Source organism: Pristiophorus japonicus, chromosome 15 (genome assembly GCF_044704955.1).
Source record: "Pristiophorus japonicus isolate sPriJap1 chromosome 15, sPriJap1.hap1, whole genome shotgun sequence".
Lineage (NCBI taxonomy): Eukaryota > Metazoa > Chordata > Chondrichthyes > Pristiophoridae > Pristiophorus > Pristiophorus japonicus.
In genome coordinates this window covers 76,617,087-76,639,391 of record NC_091991.1, presented here as the reverse complement: position 1 = coordinate 76,639,391, position 22,305 = coordinate 76,617,087, and the positions used below count along the sequence as shown (strand labels likewise).

Here is a 22,305-nt window from a genome sequence, read left to right as displayed (position 1 = left end):
CAGCAATTTAAAATGTAAAGCATATTGGAAGAAAAACATTTCAGTACAATCAGCATTTGTGCCAAACGCCAGCGGCATAGTCAGAAACTGCTCCAGGTATCAGCATTTGCTGACAAAAATCAGTGGGAATTGGGCCCCTCTCCTTCACTGCTTAAATCAGGCTAATAATGGACCAGAATGGACTGGGCCCCCCGCTCTTCAGGCCCACTGCAATTCAGCTCTGGTTTCTAACGGGCTGGTCTGCACTGGGTCCGTCTGTCCTCATTGCCACTCCCACTATTACTGGAAGGGATTCGGGCCACTGCACACAGCAGCTGGGAATTCTTGAGAGAGCGGGAGTTTTCACTCACTGTATGCAGTGACTGGATTCCCTTTGGGACTGGTCCCATCTGGTCCATTGGAGTTGGACCGGAGTAGGCAGGTAAGAGCAGGACTGAGGGGATAGGGGCGAGTGAAGGAGGTAAATGGAATTAAAGGGGATCGAGAAGGGGATGTATTGGCAGCAGTAACAGAGAAATGGAAGGGGGTTGATGTGTGAACTGGGGCGAAGGGGTGTTTGAAAATGGGACAGTAACTGTTTGGTACATGGATGGTCTTACTATTTTTTTTCTTCCAATATAAATGAAGAAATGTTGGATATATCTACAGCTCATGTTACAAAGCCCATGTAACCATTTCTTTTCTCAGGTTGCAGGTTGATAATCAAGGTCATTCTCCAGTTGTCAGCTTTTGGGAACTGTGCCAGCTTTTCTGAAGCTGTTGCCAGTTTTCTAGATTGTAATAAATGAATGAGGAAAATGTAGCAGAGGCCTAGCAGGGTATCACGAATGTTACTGCTACATTTATCGAGGTGCTGTAGGGGGAAGCATGGTCCTGTTGAACACCCAAAGGCACCGACCACAGAAGCGAGCTGTGCAGACTGTATGGGAGGAGGTTGCGCTTACATCAATGGGACTTAACCACCCACAGCATCCAGCTGCAAATGAGGAAGAGACTTTACCAAAGCAGCTAAGTACCACTACCTTATTCTAAGTAAGTGGGCCAAGTCAACATGCCACGAAGCGTGCCTTTCCTTCTCACACTATCTTACCTGCCACTCAATGCTTGCTGTGAATGTCCATTCTGAGTGAAGACATACGTTGCAGTAGCAATTAATACCTGTAACTTTTCCTACACTCAAACTGTTGAAGGACTTTGCCCCAAAAATCCATCCATCCAAATCTTGTCACTGCTGCATGTGCCTGTAATCACAGCCACAAGGAGTGCACGATAGCAGCTTAGATCTACTATATCAACTCACCACATTTCTGACCCCTCAACTCTTTTTGTCTGCTTGCAGGTCCGGATGTCTTAATGGCAGAATGTTCATTGACAGAAAGTGAAGAAAGCATCTTATGAAAATAGACAGGGGGAGAAATGCAGGAGTGCCCCATTTGGGACAATAACTTTTAAAAGTTGGAAAAATTAGCGCCTTGTGCAAATGCTTTGTAACTTTTTAAAAGTTCGATGTTTGCGCTCCAGGAATGACGGGAGTGCTAGTGCTCCACTTCCTTCCTGTAGTGCCACAGGCAACAGGCGGGGTGGTGAGTGGAGCAGTGCACACTGGGCCGTGCAGCACTGCCGTGTTGGAAAGCTTCTTCCTGCCCTTAAAGGGAAGGGCCATCACTGCAGGCTCGGCAAAATAAAAACTTATCTGGTCCCCGATGGCAGCGGCGATCCGGCCCGATCAGCCCGATCCAGTGCAGCAGAGTGCCGGGCTGATCGATCGCAGGCAAAGACGATCGGAAAAAATTCAAAGAGAGGTATGAAAATGTTTTCTTACTTACCTTGGTCACCTCGTCTTTAAGCATTGCCCACGAAGCGCCCGGCCTCCCAATGCACGCCTCCTGCAGCTGCCGGTGTTTGCGTCCGGCGATGAAGGAGGCGGAACCGAAGTTCGGGTCCGGGGCGCTAATGTCACACTCTCCGGGCGAAGGAGATCGGGGCACAACACCATACCGCCACTGCAAACCTCCCGCCAAATATTACAGGAGTCGATATTCTCGCCGCGCCCGGTAAGTGCTTAGCGCTCCCCAAAGGTGAAAACGGGAGGCGCTAAAGAGGTCAATTTCTAGGCCATAGTGTCATACAGAATTGTGCTCAAGTATATACATGTGAGGTTGTCTGTGAGTGAGTGAGTGAGTGAGTGAGTGAGTGAGTGAGTGAGTGAGTGAGTAAATGAGTGAGTGAGTGTCAGTAAGTAGGATGAGAAGGAGCGAGAAAGATTCCTCCTACTTTACTCATTAGCACTGGAAGAGGGCTATATTACATCAAACCATTTGAAGGTGCTATTTTGCAGATCATTATACTAGCGGGTGGGGCAAAGAATGAAGGCAGAAAAACTATCCCCAGCACCTTCTCAGCTAACTTGTAGGATGCTTTGCTATGTTAAAGTTGCTATATAAATGTAAGTTTTGTTGTTGCTGTAATTCATTTAATTACTGGCAAATACTGAAACACAATGTTGCATGACAAATTGGGGTAAATTTTCATCTTCACTGTATTGGCAGTAATCTGGTGGAATGGATTGGCCACTCATTGTAGAATCTGTCTGATTTTCATCACATGGATTGGATATCAGGCGGGTTCTATAATGAGCGATATACACACCACCACATTACTGGCTGTGTAGTGAAGATAAACTCTACCCCATTCTATTTTCGTATGATGAATATTTCAACGGGTGTTATGAAGCCAACACCATGCCCTTCACTTTTTGCAGATGTGCTACAGGGAGCAGTGGCTCACCATAAGACAGCACCTTGTGTCATGCCTGCTTTCCAGTGTGAATACCTGCACAGGTACATCCACCCCAGCGGATTTAGATAGTGAGTTATAAGAGGTGGTTGAAAGCGCAGCGGTGAGGAGGAACAGCAGGAACCAGGGAAGCAACTCATATCCTTCCTTAGCTGCTGCGCCTTTGGATTCAGACCCTACGAGATCTGAAATTAAAAGGTTGCTAATTGGACATCGCAGTTTTCTGGAATCATTAGAAGATGTGCCAAATGTCCATGCTCTGTCTAAGGGCAAGTGAAGGGAAGCTGCTAGCTGCATCTCTGCAGTCAGGCACAGTGGCCTCTGGTCACTCGAGTTAACCATGCAGCACCGGGTAATATGAAAGACATTTGCAGCAGAGCCTCCAGTGACAGAGGTCTTAAGCCTAGTCGGACTGTCTCTCATGAATGCTCGAACTGCTGCTAGAGAGGCCTTAGGGTCCAAGCAGATCGATGGATATCCTGGAGTGTTGTCCAGCAACATGGCTAAAGTGGTGCATGGGTATCAGTGGGTGCAGACAGTCCACATCAGACGTAGTCTCACCTGCCTGACATTCCTCTTGCTTTTCTCTTTTTCTTCAGCTGTGGCTCAGTGGGTAACACTCTCACCTCTGAGTCAGAAGGTTGTGGGTTCAAATCCCATTCTAGGGACTTGAGCATGTAAAAAGAAATCTAGGCTGGTACTCCAGTGCAATGCTTAAGGAGTGTTGCACTGTCGGAGATGTTGTCTTTCAGATGAGGCGTTAAACCGAGGCCCCGTATGCTCTCTCAAGTGGATGTGAAAGATCCCATGACACTATTTCAAAGAAGAGCAGGGGAGTTATCCCCAGTGTCCTGGCCAATATTTATCCCTCAACCAACATAACAAAAAACAGATTATCTGATCATTATCACATTGCTGTTTGTGGGAGCTTGCTGTGTGCAAATTGGCTGCCGCGTTTCCCACATTACAACAGTGACTACACTCCAAAAGTACTTCATACTTCATTGGCTGTAAAGCATTTTGAGAGGTCCAATGGTCATAAAAGGCACTATATAAATACAAGTCTTTCTTTTTTTTCCCTTCAAGTTACAGGATTCTTATTGGAATGCTCGTATTCTAGGTTATAATTGCAGCAACTGAAGATTCTCCACCTGGAGGCTTGGCTTTAAACCTTCAAAAAGCTGCTAAAGCAACTACCTTCATAAAACGACCCTGAAATAGCAGTTTGAATATTCGGCAATTGAAAACCAGCAGTGTCCCTTGAAATCCTGACTGCGTGGCAGCTCAGAATGGCTCCGGGCTGCATGGGTCCTGGCTGCATGGCTCCTGGCTGCATGGGTCATAGCTGCATGGGCCCTGGCTGCATGGCCCTGAGCTACATGGGTCATAGCTGCATGGGCCCTGGCTGCATGGGTCATAGCTGCATCCGTCATAGCTGCATGGCCCCTGGCTGCATGGCCCCTGGCTGCTTGGGTCATAGCTGCATGGGCCATAGCTGCATGGGTCCTGGCTGCATGGTCCTGAGCTACATGTAGTCATAGCTGCACGGGCCCTGGCTGCATAGGTCACAGCTTCATGCGTCATAGCTGCATGGCCCCTGGCTGCTTGGGTCATAGCTGCATGGGCCATAGCTGCATGGGTCCTGGCTGCATGGTCCTGAGCTACATGGATCATAGCTGCATGGGCCCTGACTGCATGGGTCATAGCTGCATCCATCATAGCTGCATGTCCCTTGGTTGCATGGGTCATAGCTGCATGGGCCATAGCTGCATGTGCCCTGGCTGCATGCGGCATAGCTGCATGCATCATAGCTGCATGGGTCCTGGCTGCATAGCCTCTAGCTGCTTAGGTCATAGCTGCATGGGCCATAGTTGCATGGGCCCTGGCTGCATGGGTCATAGCTGCATGCGTCATAGCTGCATGGGCCCTGGCTGCATGGCTCCTGGCTGCATGGGCCCGAGCTGCATGGCCGCTTGATATGAGCACAACCAACTCGCAACACATTGCCGGCTAGAATGACGGGAAATTCCAGGGTGGAGTTTAATGGTGTGATGAAATTCTTGACGATTTAGGCAAGAGCTCCATCCACTTTCATTACACTCTCCTTGGGCACATTGGCACAGTTACCCAGTACTCTGTACAGTTACCTGATGCCCATCGTCCATTCCATGCTATTGCTCCCAGCAGTGGCAATCAGAGAGTATGCACTGGTAGGTACCTGAAAGCTGGTGTCTAAACTTAAACAGAAACTATTAGTTATCTCAATGAATTGGATAAAAAATACCTCACTTCCAAAATCCTCTAAAGTCTAAACCCTGGATGAATGAATGGGGAAGCTGGAATTCAATAGATAATAGGGAATATTATGAACTCAGGTTCGCTCATTAGCTTCCGAAAACAATCCCGTAGGTGGCAGTTTGTGGGTGTTGGAGCGACAAGTGGCCCCAATATCACAGGATTGGTGGGGAGGGAAGTTGGGCCAGGATTCCCAATGCTGATCGCTGTACAGAATGCTGCTGGAAGTGTGCAGATGTCATTTGAGGATTGGATTGGGCTTGGCTATGATGCCCCCTTGTGGTCAAATAGCCTGTCAGTACTCAATACCAAGGCTCATGTAAGAGAAATGGGCACTTGGGTAAAGTATCTGCAGGTGACTGGTGGAAACCATATTCCAGTAAGGCTACCTTTCATCGCCAACCTTTGTTGTCTTTATTTTATCAATATGCTTCCGTGGTCAGTGTTGCCTTAAATCTTATCCCTTCCAAACTCCACATATATTCTTCTACATGCTCTTCCTCCTCTTTCATATCCACTATGTTGAAATTGAGACTCACTCTTCTACACCAGTTCATCCTTTCCCAGAACCTCAACACTATAGAACTTCTTAACTCCAACAGTTTTTCTATCCTACAATCTTCAGCCTTTTAAAACACAAGCCGGGCATCGTCTAACCACTTCTTCCTGATTTACCTTACCTTTTCTTCTACTCCTTTTAACTTAGGTGATGTCCTGCTTCGGTCCCTCGCCTGGATTTCTCAGTTTTTAAAAAAAGGGAATCAAATCCTTCAGGAGATCAGCAGATGGGAGGAGACGGGCAAGGAAAGGGAACCCCCCCTTGCACTAGCATATTAAAAGTTAAGCAATAAGCAATTTATAATAACCTTGCACCCAAGCATATTTTTCTGGGAAAGGTTCTAAAATGTAACCTTGATCGCGTTTCCCCCATACAGACTCATCAGGTGCTTGACAATATCTTTTTGCTCTATTACCTTGGCCGCATTTTTTCCCAGTGTAATAGCATCTATGGAGTCTTACCAGTGCGGATGTTTAAGCTGGCCCTCGTTCTCAAGGTAATCATTCGTCTACCATGTGATTTACTGCTGTGCACTGTGCTCTCTCTGCCATCCACTTCTTCCTTGTCCCAAAATAGCCCCCAAGGTCAGCTACCCACTGAAGCATTGCTGACACTGCTGTAGCTCAGTGGGTAACACACTTGCCTGTGAGTCACAAGGTTGTGGGTTCAAGTCCCAGTCCTGTGCAATACTGAGGGAGTGCTGCACTGTTGGTAGGTGCTGTCTTTCAGATGAGATATTAAACCAAGGCCCTGTCTGCTCTCTCAATGGACGTAAAAGATTCCATTGCATTATTTGAGGAAGAGCAGGGGAGTTATCCCTGATGTCCTGGCCAATATTTATCCCTCAACCAAAAAAAACAGATTATCTGGTCATTATCACATTGCTGTTTGCAGGAGCTTGCTGTGCACAAATTGGCTGTTGTGTTTCCCACATTAAAACAGTGACTACACTCCAAAAATACTTCATTTTGAGACGTCCGGTGGTCATGAAAGGCATTATAGAAATCCACTTCTTTTCTTCTTTTCTTTCAAAATCAGGAGAGTATAATCTGAATAAGCATTGGGTCAGTGAAACTACTAATTCATAGTCATAATCATAATTAATTTTTTTTAATTCTCTTTTGTTCTGGGTTACTCTTGGTGGATTTATACCAGTTGTTTCTCTTGTCTGCTTTACAGGCAGAGTACTTCATGTATAGGCTGTACTTCAATATACAGCATTCTCTGACTGGCTCATTCTGAGCTTTCCAATAGTTACAAAGGGATGATGAAGAACTTCAGATTATAACCAGGAACACGGACAATACATGCAATGTTCACAGGTGACCTCTGTAATCAGCACACCATTCACAATGCTTCTGAAGGTAACCTTTTAATACACATCTTTTCCATTTTATTTCAAGCCAGGTGAGTGATATTTTATAATATTTCAGGAAGCACCTACACAATTCCTAGCACATTTCAACTTTAAAAAAAGCTTTAGTGTAGTTTTAACAATCTGCTTCAGTAATTACACAAATTTGCGTTCATATTTCCTGCGCAACAAAAAAAAATCACCTTCTTAAGGGTCAAGGGGCCTGAAATTGGTCGGACATAAGGTACGCCCATTTATCGGCGGTATGCCGCTGGGGGGGTGTGTCGTTTCAAACCGTCGGCATACCGCCGAGACCGAAGAGCGGAATTTTGGTGGATTTGTTTCCGGCGGTATGCGAGTGGTGTGCAGCAGGCGGTATCTAACATTGTAGGCGATCCAGATCGACTTTCTTGTCGATGGACGGTGTGGCACTGCACTGCGCATGCGTAAATTTTTTTTTTTTGCTTTTTTTTTTCAGAGTAGCTTTTACCTGTGATTTCGGGGGTCAGGGGTCACCCGCGCATGCGCAGAGAGTCGAAGTCGAGGGAGAGAGAGTGAGAAGGAGCAGCAAGCTATTCGAGGGTCAGTTGGTTTAATCACAGATTGCAGAATTTAAAAATATTAACAAATAATAAAGATACAATATCAACAATAATAATACATATTTTATAAATCAAAAATCGTATCATATAAATATAATGGAAATGCTCAAAAATAAATCGTAGTGCGGGAAAATCAAGAAGGACGGGAGGTTGAGGGAGCCCGCCTTAGAAAAGACGGAGCTACTTGCCCTTCTGAGAATATTACGGAGAGGTACTCCGACTTTACGAAGGATGGTTGTGGAAAGCCCCCCCACAAAGGAGTACAACAGGATATGGGATGAGATCGGGAAGGCTGTGTCCTCCACAAGTACAATGGTACGCAGCAGGGAAAAGTGTCCTAAGAGGTAGAACGACCTGGTGAGGGTAGCAAGAGTAAGTAATGATTTTATTTATGCACTCCCCATGCGCCATGTATCATGTAAATGTAGGTTCCGTGTCACACGGATGAGATTATTTATCTTAAGGTTATGCCGATGTATTTGTGCTTTCAGGCAGTGACAAGAGGATCAACATAGTGTTTTGATGTGTGTGTGTTTGTGTGTGTGTGACCCTGTGTGCCTGCGATGTTAAATGGACTGAAGATTTTTACTTTCATTTACTTTATTTTTTGCAGAAGACATCTGCAATAGCAGCGGATCAGCGGCGTACGGAGTGGGGTCGTGGGGGGGGAGTGAGGTGGGGGGTGGGGGTGGGGGGGGGCCCCAACGCAAGAGCCATTGACAGAAATAGAGATCCGTGCCCTGTCGCTGGTCAGGGATAGCAACCGTGACATCACCAGCGTTGGAGCTGACCCACCCACACAGGATAGTCAGTTGAATACAATCCCCGGTCTGTGTTACGGTCCTGCAATGCCATGTAATGTAACTGTAACTGTAATGTTGGCCTCATGTAATGTAATGTAAGTTTATTGCACTGTAATGTTGGGCTCATGTGACATACTGCGATGTTGGGGGCATGTAATGCAATGCGTATATGTATTGTCAGTCTGCGATATGTATGCAGTAATGCAGCAGTGGTGGACATTTAAGTAAGACTGCGTTACATGACTATACTCATGTACTCATGTAACCCGTACTCCTCCCCTGGTGCCAAGCATTTTTAAATGTTGTTTTGTACTTCCAGACTCGGGCGATTCAGAATAGACCCACACAGAGAGACCCGACGACAAACCCACTGCCTCCACCTCTGGCGTCATCCAGCCCTCTCCCGACTGCACCAGTGGCAGAGATGATGAAGAGGAAGGGGAAGATCCTAGAGCCGGTGGAGGTGGAGGTGGGGGTGGGGACGGAGGAGGATACACCAATTCCATGTGGGCCAGCTAGAACATCCTCCACCAACGAATTTATATTCAGGGGATTCCCCCACGGTTCCTCTGATTCTGTGGGACCAAGTGGTGTGCAGCAAGGCGCCCCCAGCGTTCCAGCACCTTTGTCGCAGCGACGGAGCTTGGCGCAGAAAAGGTCCATTGCTGCACGACAGATATGCGCGTACCAGGACATGGTGCATCTGTCATAGGCCAGCGTCGACATAGATCGAGAGCTGCTCAAGGCCATGGCTACTATAGCTGGAAACATCGCGGCGCTATCAGAATGACACTTGGAGGATTTGTCATGTCTGGTCACCGCGATGGAGCGAACTGTCGACTCTGTCGATGACATGTGGCAATCGACGGGATCGGGACATGGCGCGGAATCCCCCTGTGCCATAGTAGTCGGGTCGACAGCACCTGAGGGTGGGGAGCTCAAGCAGATTCCAGCCCTGAAGCCGTGCCTTCCGGATCATGAGCTTCTCCTGAGGCCCCATTCATTGCGCCTGCAATGTCTGACCCCCAACGGCAGCAACAGCACTCGGGGTGCACTGCTGCACGCCGGCTTAGGACCACCACGGGGAGGTCCGGGCTCAGGGGCAGTGGGAAAGGGAAGGGCGGGAGTAAGAAAGGGGGGGTGAGAGTCCCAAGGTTGGTCGAGGTCTCCGCAAGACTGGTAAATTATACAACATGCAGCACACCACTGGGAACTGAGCAGTCTGCTCAGGGTAATATTGCAGTCTGCCTCCCGAGTGGTCCAAGCATTGAAAGTGCTGCTTCAGCACTCCAATTGTCTTTCCGATAATATTACATGTGGCTATATGGCTCTTATTATATCGTTGTTCGGCTTCTGTCTGAGGGTTCTGCAGGAGGGTCAAGAGCCAGGTGGCGAGGCTGTACCCCTTGTCCCCCTGTATCCAGCATTTACCTTGTGGCTCAGACTTCAACAGGTCAGACACAGTGCTCTCACGCAAGATGTGCGCATCATGGATACTCCCTGGAAAGTAGGCATTTACTGCCATGATGCGCTGTGTATGGTCACAGACAAGCTGCATGTTGAGGGAGTGAAATTCCTTACAGTTTCGGTACACCTCCACCTCCTGTAATAGTGCTCGCAAGGCAATATGGGTACAGTCAACAGCAACCTGCACCTTGGGGAAGCTGGCAATGTGTGCAAATCCCAAAGTGTAATGACTCAAGAGTTTGCTTACTGTAAACTCACTCAATGCAACCTGATCCATCTTTATTCCAGCCCAAGAGTGCCAGTGTGACAAAGACACCCAGCTTATATACTAGTAACCAAGCACACATTCCATATGTGCACAGCCTGATGACCGCCGACTGCGGCGCCCTCTGGTGTCTGGTGACCCCCAAGCATTAATACATAACAACATCCCCCTTTTAAAATCTTAACAACAGTCTTTTTACAAATTAACAGGGTCTGGAGCTTTCCTCTCACAAGTTGATCGTCTCAGTTCAACTTTAGCTCTGGGCGCGTGTTCTGAGGCCGTTGAGACTGAGGGCTGAGTAGCCGATCTGATGGGAGTGGTCATGACCACATCAGAGACTGAAGGTTCAGAGTCAGTAATGTCAGCAGAGTCCTCTGATGAGTGAACAATGGTTGGTTGGTCACTGACTGCATCTTCCTCACTCGGTTCCAGTTCATCCGTGTGCCGCAGTTTAACCTGGTCAAGGTGTTTCCTGCATGTTTGCCCATTCTTGAGCACGACAATAAACACTCTGTTACCCTCCTTGACTGTAACAGTGCCGGCGATCCACTTTGGACCTTGACCATAGTTCAGTACATAAACCGGATCGTTGACCGGGATGTCACATGACACGGCAACACGATCATGACACCATTGCTGACTTTGACGTCTGTTTTCAACACGATCATTCAAATCAGGATGAACAAGAGAAAGCCTGGTCTTGAGATTTCTCTTCATCAGTAGTTCAGCAGGAGGAACCCCAGTAAGCGTATAAGGTCTTGGCCTGTACTGAGCAATATATATGACAACTGTCTCTGCAGTGAGCCCTGAGTTACACGTTTCATACTTTGCTTGATCGTTTGAATGGCACGCTCTGCTTGACCATTAGAAGCAGGCTTGAATGGAGCTGATCTCACATGTCTGATGCCATTGAGTTTCATGAACTCCTGGAACTCAAGACTTGTGAAGCAAGATCCGTTGTCGCTCACAACAATGTCAGGCAAACCATGAGTAGCAAACATGATATGAAGGCTCTCAAAGGTAGCTGTAGACATGCTGGATGACATAACAACACACTCTATCCACTTAGAATATGCATCTACTACGACAAAAAACATCTTTCCTAGGAACAGGCCCACAAAATTAATGTGGATCCTCGACCATGGTTTGGATGGCCACGACCAAAGACTCAGCGGAGATTCCGCTGGTACTTTACTTAGCTGCATGCAAGTATTGCACTAATGCACGCATGATTCCCGATCAGAGTCAATTCCAGGCCACTATATATGAGACCTAGCAATGGACTTCATCATGACAATACCAGGATGAGTGCTATGAAGTTCAAGTACAAATTTTTCTCTACCGTTCTTAGGCGTGATTACACGATTACCCCACAGTAAACAGTCTGACTGAATGGACAGCTCATCCTTGCGACGGTTGTAAGGTTTGGTCTCCTCACGCATCTCCATAGGTATGGCAGACCAATCACCACTGAGTACGCACTGTTTCACAACTGATAAAATAGGGTCATGGCTGGTCCAGATCCTAACTTGTTGAGCAGTGACCAAGGGTTCCTTCACTTTCAAAAGCATCCATTACTAACAGCAGATCAGCAGGTTGAGGCACCTCCATCTCATTTGTGGGTAAGGACAGACGACTCAGTGCATCGGCACAATTCTCAGTACCAGGTCTATGACAGATAACGTAATCATAGGCAGATAATGTCAGCGGCCACCTTTGAATGCGGGATAATGCATTGGTATTAATACCTTTGTTTTCCGCAAACAATGAAATGAGTGGCTTGTGATCCGTTTCTAGTTCAAAACGAAGACCAAACAGGTACTGATGCATTTTTTTTACCCCATACACACAGGCCAAAGCTTCTTTCTCTACCATACTGTAGCTCTTTCCGCTTTAGAAAGACTTCTTGAAACATAACCAACAGATTGTAGCTTGCCCGATTCATTTGCTTGTTGGAGTACGCAGCCAACCCCATATGATGAAGCATCACAGGCCAATACAAGACTCTTACACAAATCATAATGAACAAACAATTTGTTTGAACATAGCAGATTCTTGGGTTTCTCAAAGGCTCTATCTTGAGACGCACCCCAGACCCAGTTGTCGCCTTTTCTTAGTAACACATGCAGTAGCTCTAGTAAAGTGCTCAATCTGGGTAAGAAATTACCAAAGTAGTTGAGTAGCCCAAGGAATGAACGCAGCTCTGTCACATTCTGAGGCCTGGGTGCATTTTTGATGGCCTCGGTTTTCGAATCAGTAGGCCTGATGCCATCAGCAGTAATCTTCCTCCCGAGGAATTCGACTTCAGGTGCCATGAATACACACTTCGAGCGTTTCAGCCTGAGTCCCACTTTGTCCAGACGCTGAAAGACTTCGTCAAGATTGTTCAGATGTTCAGCAGTGTCGTGACCTGTGACCAGAATGTAATCTTGAAACATGCTAGTTCTAGGAACGGACTTCAGTAAACTCTCCATATTCCTCTGAAATACGGCTGCAGCCGAACGAATCCCACAAGGACACCTGTTGTAGATGAACAGTCCTTTATGGGTGTTGATGCAGGTGAGTTTCTTCAAAGTGTCGACAAGCTCCTGGGTCATAAAGGCCGACGTCAGATCCAGTTTCATGAACGACTTTCCACCAGCTAGCATGGTGAACAGGTCATCAGTCCTCGGTAACGGATACTGATCCTGGTTAATCGTAACCTTGTAGTCTCTACAAATCCTCACAGTGCCATCACCCTTCAACACAGGAACAATAGGACTAGCCCACTCATTAAACTCGACCGGTGATATGATCCCTTCACGCTGCAGTCTGTCAAGCCCAATTTCAACCTTCTCCCTCATCATGCATGGAACAGACCGAGCTTTGTGATAGACAGGCCTTGCATTGGAGTCCAGGTGAATCTGCACCTTGGCTCCCGTAAAATTACCAATGCCCGGTTCAAACAAAGAAGGAAACTTTTTCAATACTTGAGCACATGAAGTATCATCCACCGAGGACAACATCTTGACATCATTCCAGTTCAGCTTGATTTTCTCGAGCCAATTCCTGCCGAACAGCATTGGACCATTGCCTAGGACGATTCATAATGGTAGCTCGTGGATCACACCACCACATGACACCTCGGCTGCTGCACTGCCGAGCATTTATATGAGTTCCTTAGTGTAAGTACGCAACCTGGCATTGACTGGACTCAGTTTCGGTTTTGCAGCTTTAGTGTCCCACAGCTTGTCGAATATTCTTTGGCTCATTATCGATTGGCTCACACCCAGCTCCGTTGATACAGGCACGCCATTCAGCTTCACATTAACAACTATCGGCTGGCTCTTGTTCAGGAACGAATACATTCCATTCAATTCCTCCTCGGGTTGTGTATCCGGGACATCACTGAACTGGTCCTCATCAACTATGTGGTGAGCTGCACCACGCTTGCTCCGTTGTGGACACATCCTATGAAGATGCCCCACTTTCGAACATCCATTGCATGAGTATTGTCTAATTCGACACTGATGAGGCCGATGATTACCCCACAACACCAACAGGGTGAAATCTGGATCGAACTAGTTGGCAGCAGGTTTCGCCTAAGCAGCTCTGCCTGAAGACGATGCCATCTTGTTTACAGTACTTGCCATGGAAGTCCGACTCGTCGATGATGTCTGCCTCAAATTATCATCCGTCGTCATGCATGCCTGGGACGTCGCGATGGCCTTTTTCAAATCCAGCGTCTCTGCAGCCAACAGCTTCCTGAGGATCACATCACGGCTGATGCCTATCACGAACACATCACGCAGCATGTCTTCCAGCATGTTTCCGAACTTACACGGCTCAGCAAGACGTCGCAGGTCGGCGACAAATCCCAACACGTCCTGGCCCTCAGCACGAACATGCGTGTAGAAACGGTAGCGTGATATGATCCCCTCTTTTGGCTTCAGATGGTTACCCACCAACGTACACAATTCCTCGTACCCTTTTTCCACCGGACATATAGGCGAGAGAAGATTCTTCATGAGGCTGTAAATTTTTGGTCCACAAACGGTGAGGAGAACTGCCCTGCGCTTAACTGAGTAGGCCTCTGCCTCCATGTCATTGGCCACAAAATACTGATCCAGGCGGTCGACAAAATCCACCAATCTTCGCCTTCCATGAATCTCTCCAGGATTCCAACAGTGCCCATTGCGCATGCGAAGGTTCTTAAATTACCTCGTCGCCAATTGTAATGACTCAAGAGTCTGGTTGCTATAAACTCACTCAGGTGCAACCTGATCCATCTTTATTCCAACCCAAGAGTACCAGCGTGACAAGACACCCAGCTTATATACAGGTGACCAAGCACACATACCACATGCGTACAGCCCGATGACCTCCGACAGCGGCGCTCTCTGGTGTCTGGTGACCCCCAAGCATTAACACATAACACAAAGTCCTCTCACTCTATGCCTCTCTGGTCATTGGGAAGTTTATAACTTCCATCCAGCATACATAGAGTGTTTCGATTACCTGTCGAATGCAGCGATGAGTAGCGTACTGAGAAATGCAGCATATGTCCCCAGCTGATGCCTGAAAAGAGCCACATGCATAAAAGGAAAGTGCCACAGTCACCTTCACCTCGACAGAGAGTGCAGTAATGTTGGTGGTACTGGGCTGCAGGTCTGCCTTAATGAGCTGGCAAATCTCATTGATCACCTCTTTTCGGAAGCGCATCCTTCGAACACACTGTCGATCGGTCCGGTCCAAGTTTGAGCACTTCTCCCTGAAAATCCTTTGGGGGTAAGGCCTCCTCCACCTCATCAGTCTGCGACATCCTCCATTACCCTGATAACTGCTCAATAAACTTTCTCCCATCTGGATCCTGCATTAGACAGGTAGTCAGCAATACAGGCTGAGATAGTACAGGCCCCATTCTTTTTAAATCTCCAGAAGGTTTTTCAATGAAAAAAATAACCCAGCCAGGAACTTGTCTCTGCTCTCTCTCCCTACCTCTCTCCCCTCCCCGTCTCCCCACACTCCCAGACATGGGCTGTTTCTCCACCAGCCGGTCCCATTTCTGGTCACCCCAACCTGGCAGCGGGGAGGAGTGATGTCTCTGAGCCGGAGACTTCCCTGCATCATGAAATCTAATGGCTGAAGTTCTCCCAGGATGCTAGCATCAATGCCGAAGGATTTGTGCCCCATGCCCGGAGACTCCGAGATAATCTGGGAGCGTTGGTAACCCTAGTAACGTTACAAGCGTAAGATCAGCACTATGCATTCCAAGGTTAGGTATAACCTGAGTGAGATATAGGGTGAAGTGGAGTAGGCCTCAGGCCTCTGCCTGATAATAGTGGTCTTCTGTGGGCCAATAATGTTGGATCGTAGGTGGTTTTGTGCAGTAGATCCATCCACACTGGGAACTAAGTGGAGGATATCCAAACTCATTTTGCTTATAGGAAAGAAGACTGGAACTACATGACCACAGTCTAAACTAGGCTTGCCAATGCTGGTTGGATGTAATCCTGGAAATTGCATCATATGTCTTACCGCCTGCAATTGCTCTGCCCAGTCATGCAGCCTTTTTTCCCAACCCCAATATTTTGTATAACTAATAAAGGGAAGTGTTTGAATAAAATGAAAACACAATTTATTTTAACGCTCGTATGCTTTTGCTCTTGGGTTGCTCACCGTAGTGTCCGGGAGATTAGTTCGGACGAGATTCATGTCTTGGTCCTGGATGTTAATGGGCAGCTTGCTGGACAACTGTGCGCTCCTTAGGCCTGAAATTCATCGCCATGCCGCCCACTTACCGCCGAAAAATGCAAGTTTGGTCAAAAAACACCTACATACTGCCGCCATACCGCTCGGCGGAAGATTTATCATTGACACACCGTCCACCCGCATACTGCCCAAAAGATGTATGTTTCATGGCATACTGCCGACATACCACCGGAGCTGCATACCTTCCTGGAAACAGTGGTTTTACTCGAGCTTAAGTGGGCGGGAATGGGCGGTAGCGCTCGGTGCTGCCATTTTGAAATCGGGAACAATCAGCAAAAGCAGTACCTCAGTATTTCTGCGGTGAACAGTGACTTTACAGTGCGATTTACAGTGGGAAAGGTATTTGTATTGTTGCTGAGTACATTATTAAGATAGAAGGGAGGACAGGGACTATGGATCCCAGGTTTGAGGGGGAGAAAATAGTTGACGACTGAGGATCTGCAGGGGTGGGGGTGGAGGGGCGGGGTGGAGGCAGAGGAAATCGGGGGATTAGACCTTGGGCCAGGAGGAAGAGAGTGACAGTGGACTGAGGTTTTGAGTTCAGAGTTGTCACCTAACAGAACCTGAGTCCAGACCACAGTTCAAGGAGACAGGGAGAGAGACAGGGCCTGTTAAAAGCAACATCAACTTTGGGCCCGACCACAGCTTATGGAGTGCAGGGGAATGCTGGTTGTCGATACAGAGTGAATATTTGTGTAGTTATAAGATTACTGCTAGTTACAGGTAGCATATCAGGGTGTTACACCTGTTACTACATATAGATCATCTGTGAGTTATTGTATTACTGTTGGAAAATCCCTCATAATTTTGAACACCTCTATTAAATCTCCATTCTCTGCTTTAAGGAGAACACTCCCAGCTTCTCTAGCCTTTTCACATAACTGAAGTCCCTCATCCCGGGTATCATTCTGGTAAATCTCCTCTGCACCCTCTTCAAGGCCTTGATATCCTTCCTAAAGTGTGGTGCCCAGAATTAGACACAACTCTACAACTGAGGCCAAACCAGTGATAATTAAAGGTTTGGCACAGCTTGCTTTTGTACTGTATGGAATATTTTTAATCTTGAAGTATAAACAACTTCAAGCTGCCTCTAAAGAGATTTTTATCCTCGTGAAATAGTTACCTGAATCCATTTTTTAAAAAATCATTTAACAGCATGAACTAAAAATTGGTCAAACATTAAGTGGGAGGCAGGCCTGACAGAAATGAAGAGGTTGGGATCCAGGCAGGCTGGAAGGAGCTGGGCCAGGAGCATTGCGCGTCAGTTTGGGGTGGGCCAGAAACTCAAGGCCCAAGCCTTTGATAGAGGTTAGGCTTCTGGGGTCAAATCTTAAAAGGTGCAAGAGTTGGGCTATGTTATAGCCAAGTTAAAATATTTTTTGCAATTTTTAAAAGCTTTTTAGCTTTAGTTAGGCTATTATATTGTACGCTTTTAATCTCTGTGCAGTTGGCAGACTAAGGGAAAAATATCATAAGAAAAATGTTTCCAAAAGTATTTTGAGTGATTTGATTGGTTTGTTTTCAGTCCTGTCCTTTTTATTGGTAGATTTTGATCAGTCTTGCAGTTGCTGAGTTCTGATTGCTTGTGGTAGAAATGATATCAATATTTCTTTGATTGATTTGAGTGGTTTGGATTCTGCGTCATTTTAATGATAGATTTTGGTTGTACTTCTTTGCTACCAAGTTGCCATTGGCTGAACATGACACAAGAGTGTGACACATAGTGCAAACAAATCAAAAGAATTGGAACGCCAAAGTGAATGAGTCAAAGGGCTGGGTTTTCCGGTCCTTTGCACTCCGGGTCTCGCCCCGGAGCGATGTGAAATGGGGTGGCGAAGTCTCCCGCGTCCGGTCACGATCCTTGGGTCGGGTTTTGCGGTGGCGCTGAGCAGCACCGCCAGGAAGAGCTGTGCAACGTCTCTCATTGCGACATCGTCCGAGGTTTGACTCGAACCCGACCCGTACACCTGGAATCGCGCCTCGCAATAGCCACCTGGGAAACCAGTGCGGTCCAGCCATGCTGGCGGTGGTGAGGAAGGTAAAGTGCTGTAAAGGTAAGAGCGAGTGTTTGTTCTGTTAATTTGTTTAGTGATTTGTGTTGTGGTGGCCTGGGCAATGTTTTGGGAATATTTTTGAGGTTTTTTTAAGGATTCCCCCCCGCGGCCTCTCTCAGAGCGCACACGGCCTGGCACCTTCGTTCGCGATTTTCCCATTTTTGCACCTCGAAAGTTGTACAATGCCTCCCTTCGCGCTGCGCACCCCACGCAGGGCCCAGCTGGCGAGAATTCCTTACTAAAGCGCAGACTATTCCAGGCCGGTAACTTTCCCGCCCACACCTCCATTTTTGCCCTGAAAACAGAAAAGTCTAAAATCTACACTGTGACACTGAAGCCTGACATAAAGTGTTTTTATAATAATAGATAAAGGAATGGGCCTGATGAGTATGATGCTTCAAAAACGTAAAAGGGCATCATTTCTGGGCCAATATCTTAGAATTCCCCACCCAAAGCCATTGTGGACGCACCATCACCACAAATTCTGCAAAAGGTCCATCAACACATTCTCAGGACAACTCGGGATGGGCAACAAATGCCCATCAACAGCATCACCATATCCCAAGAACAAAGATTAAAAAAAAAAATGAAAGTAGATTTATAACAAATAGAGGAAAATAGTGCTCACTGAAGGTTGGGGGACTGAAATTCAGGGTCCGGATAAGGCCCGTTACCGCACTTTTGCGGCGGCCATGTGGCGGAATCGAGTGGCCGCCGCGTTGCAGTCTATTGGGCGCCATGACCCAAATTCAGCTCGGGGATTTTTCGGCCTATCCCCACTTCCGCCCCGCTGCTGCCGACTGCCGCAAGCGCGTCATAAAAGTGCGCGCCGCCGCTATCCCGCACCTCCATTTTAATCCGCCCCAAATTTACTTTAATTTACATGAGCCACCGCATGGTGCCCCTGACAGCGGGGAAGGCCCACTGCCGCGGCCGCCATTTTTTTTTCCTTTGCCGGCTGACTTCCCGATCAGCCGGCCAATTATTGCCCCAGGTTCAGCCGGGCCGCCAACAGGCAGCCTGGTATCCCCCTCTTGGGTGCCAGGCCGCTGGCCCGGCCAAAACCCTCCTTGGTGGCCCAGTGGACCGAAGCTGCAGATTTGCCAATTCTGTCCCCTTTAAATGAGGGAGAGATGTGGCGATGCACACGCGCAGTGATGTCACTACCACTCCGCCGCTGAGTGACAGCAATGGAGACTCGGTCCAGCCCAACCTCCGTCCCTCACCAGGACTTATCGGCGCACTTCTGCACCCATTATGACCGACTTCCGGTCCAACGCGGAAAAAAGTTCAAAGTGGAGAAAATTACTCGGAAGGCCGTCTCATCGCTCTCGGCGGTAAAAAAGAGGTGAAAAAATCATGCACCAGCTTTCTGGCATGCATGAATTTCAGCCCCTGGGTATCTTCTTATACTGATCCATCTCTAATCCAGAATACATCAGCAGTAGAAAGTGTGAGGGTAACAGATCACTAACTGCAATATCCTGGCAGAGGCTTTAACAAAGATTTGGACTTACCTGTTCATTATGAATCACAATTAACTTCACAACAACAATGTTGATGAGATTTCCAACACTTGGGTCTCGGTAGATTGCAGCCACCTGAAACAGATTAACGAGATGGTAGTAAGAGGTAGCTGAGAAATATTTTGTCTTTAGGATTTATACAGAACTGTCAAGATTTATTATAAAGTGAGAGAGATCAAAAACCCAGTTAAACACACACAGTTGCTTTTAAAAGTCAGATACATCAAGCTAGGCTACATTTTTAGACCCAAATGAGCGAGGCTTAATAGGCCTGACTTTTAGGCGCAATGCTTCATCTATAAAGGTCAAGTATATTCTACTGAATTGCGACACTATCCTAAATGTTACCAAGGGAGATTCCTGCGCTCTTACTGATACTTCAGTCCTCCCTTCTTCCTATGGTTAATGATTTATAATTGCTGGTGATAAATAGCCTCGGAGCAGACATTGTGTACAGGATACTTCAATGGCTACACAAATGGGGATACAATTTGGACAAGTGATCTCAACTCTGCAGGCCACCAAATCGTCAACTCCCAGGTAACTTCTAACTTGTAACTCTAAAGCATAAAACCCATGAATGAAAAAGAGCGCTTTTAAATAAACAGGGCGCTCTTTCTACGACACTTTCTGTTCAATCCCTATTTCCCCCATTATTTTAGTGATATGTTGGGGGTGGCACTTTATTACTCCAGTATGGTGGACATTCTTCACGGGACCCCCAAATGGACAGTGGTAGCAGGCAATTCAACCATAAAGGGCATCACAATCAAACCTGATCCCGGTCATACTTGACATTTACACACACTTCTTAATATGGCCAATGAATATCAGTCAAGAGGTGGAACACTCATTGAACTCCCCTCCCTCGCTGAAGCCAATTGGATTTCCTACTGAATGAAAACAGCAAGGATCAGGAGCCAACCACATTTAGTCAGCTGGGACCACTCCTCGTACAACATTTAGAACCGTGTAGAAACTCCAATAAAACTTGTATTATGAAGGATATGCTAAAAAAATCTATTGAAAAACATTAAAATCCTGACTGTTTCTGAAATCACGCACACATTTCCCAATTATACTGAAATATTAAAAACTTGTAAGGCTGATGATTTGGGAATCCCAATACATTCCAGTTTACACTTGGAGTTTTCTGCATGCTGACTGTCTAATCCTGGCTATTTGATAGTGGAGATGGCAGGAATTCCCACATGGGGCAATAGCTATGCTTCATGACCAGTTTCAGGAGAGCTTTGCGAGAAGCCAGGGATATGGCATGGCTATGGAAGAAAACACTTTGTAGGCCCTTTAAAAAACAAGGCAACATTCCTGCATGAGCAGTGCTTCACCCAAGAACACTTATGGGTAAATTCAATAATCCCGTGCTCAAAACTACTGTTGTTGCCATAACTCTTTAATCCAGGCTCCTTTTCAGCATGGCTCCATGCTCTGATTACTGAATGTATCCTCTAATTCCAGGCAAGCTCTAAATACAATTCAAATGATATCGAGATTGACATTCTGCTCTTAAACCTGCAATAATATATCTGGTCGTTATCTCATTGCTGTTTGTGGGAGCTTGCTGTGCGCAATTTGGCTGCCGCGTTTCCTGCATTGCAACAGTGACTTCACTTCAAAAGTACTTCATTAGCTGTAAAGCATTTTGGGATATCCGGTGGTGGTGAACGGCGCTATATAAATGCAAGTATTTCTTTCTTTTATAATCAAAATCAGAGCTGCTAGCTGTGAAGAACCCATAAAATACTGCTTGAACTTGGCAGCCAGTAGTTGGGTTAAATTTACTGAAATGTTTTGAAGCAAATACTTCACGTGTGGAGGGGTGATGAGTTGAGAATGTTACGAGAGCAATATTAATGGAATGCGCTTGTTAATCACAGAAAGGCAACATGAGAAAAAAGAGACCATGCATACAGGAGACTGAGGGGGCGTTTCCTCTGACTGGTGAGTTAGCGGTGGGGCAGGATTATCACCCACCCATGGGACTCGAGCGCTGACCTGATATTTTTATCCTCTCAGGGGCTCGGGCCTGCCAGCAGCAGGAAGGGCCCCCAGGTTTTCCGACATATCTGTAAAGGTCTTTGTGACAGAAACAAGGTCCATTTACAGAGAACCGCAATGTGGTTTTGATTATGATCAAGACTAAATTAGAATAACTGTATCTACACACGTTTTCCTCATTGGGTATTGAATCAACTGAAAACGCGTGTGATATATAGCATCTGTAGATTTATCCTACAGTGTGTAGTGTTCATCCTAGTAACATGGCTTCAAATAAGCTGGGAATCAGTGCCAGAAAGTACATTTCAACAGTTCATCTAAACGCTAATTTCAACACAATTTTGTTGAGGAAAGGAAGGATCAAGTTTGGAATTGCATAGCTGAAACAGGTTCTCGTTGGAGCGGGCACATCTCAACAATATTCAATTTGAACTTTTGCTTATTATGAAATGCAAGCCATCTTCTAATGTTGTGCTGCCGTATAGTAGGTAAGGAATATGCTCAGTTTTAAAGCAGATTTTCAATTAGGTAATACGTCCAGCCTTTATGTATGTCAGAGAATTAGTGGATTGCATCAACACAGTTATCAGAATTTAATTCAGTCTCATCAGAAAGCACGTTTAACTTCAGCAAACCTGGGAGACTTTTTCTGTTGTTGAAAAAGCAGGTAAGAATGATCCTGACAACTTGGTAAATACGCAGCACTAGCAAAGTTCAGTAGCTTGTTTCCAGATATTGCCCACTGCCTTCTTGTGCTTGTGTTACTTTTATCTTTTTGTTTATGGTAGGGATTATGGCTCACCAGCAATGCACC

The 22,305-nt window shown here is 46.6% G+C and overlaps 1 protein-coding gene across 3 annotated transcripts in view; it reads right to left on the bottom strand.

The window, feature by feature from the left end:
* LOC139280864 (A disintegrin and metalloproteinase with thrombospondin motifs 20) overlaps positions 1-22,305 on the bottom strand; it is a 551,188-nt gene that overhangs the window by 362,861 nt on the left and 166,022 nt on the right. For all 3 annotated transcript variants that reach the window (XM_070900621.1, XM_070900622.1, XM_070900623.1), the window contains one exon: positions 19,464-19,547. In XM_070900621.1, the coding sequence (XP_070756722.1) occupies positions 19,464-19,547 (84 nt within the window). Of the gene's footprint in view, positions 1-19,463; positions 19,548-22,305 lie in introns of those variants that run through there.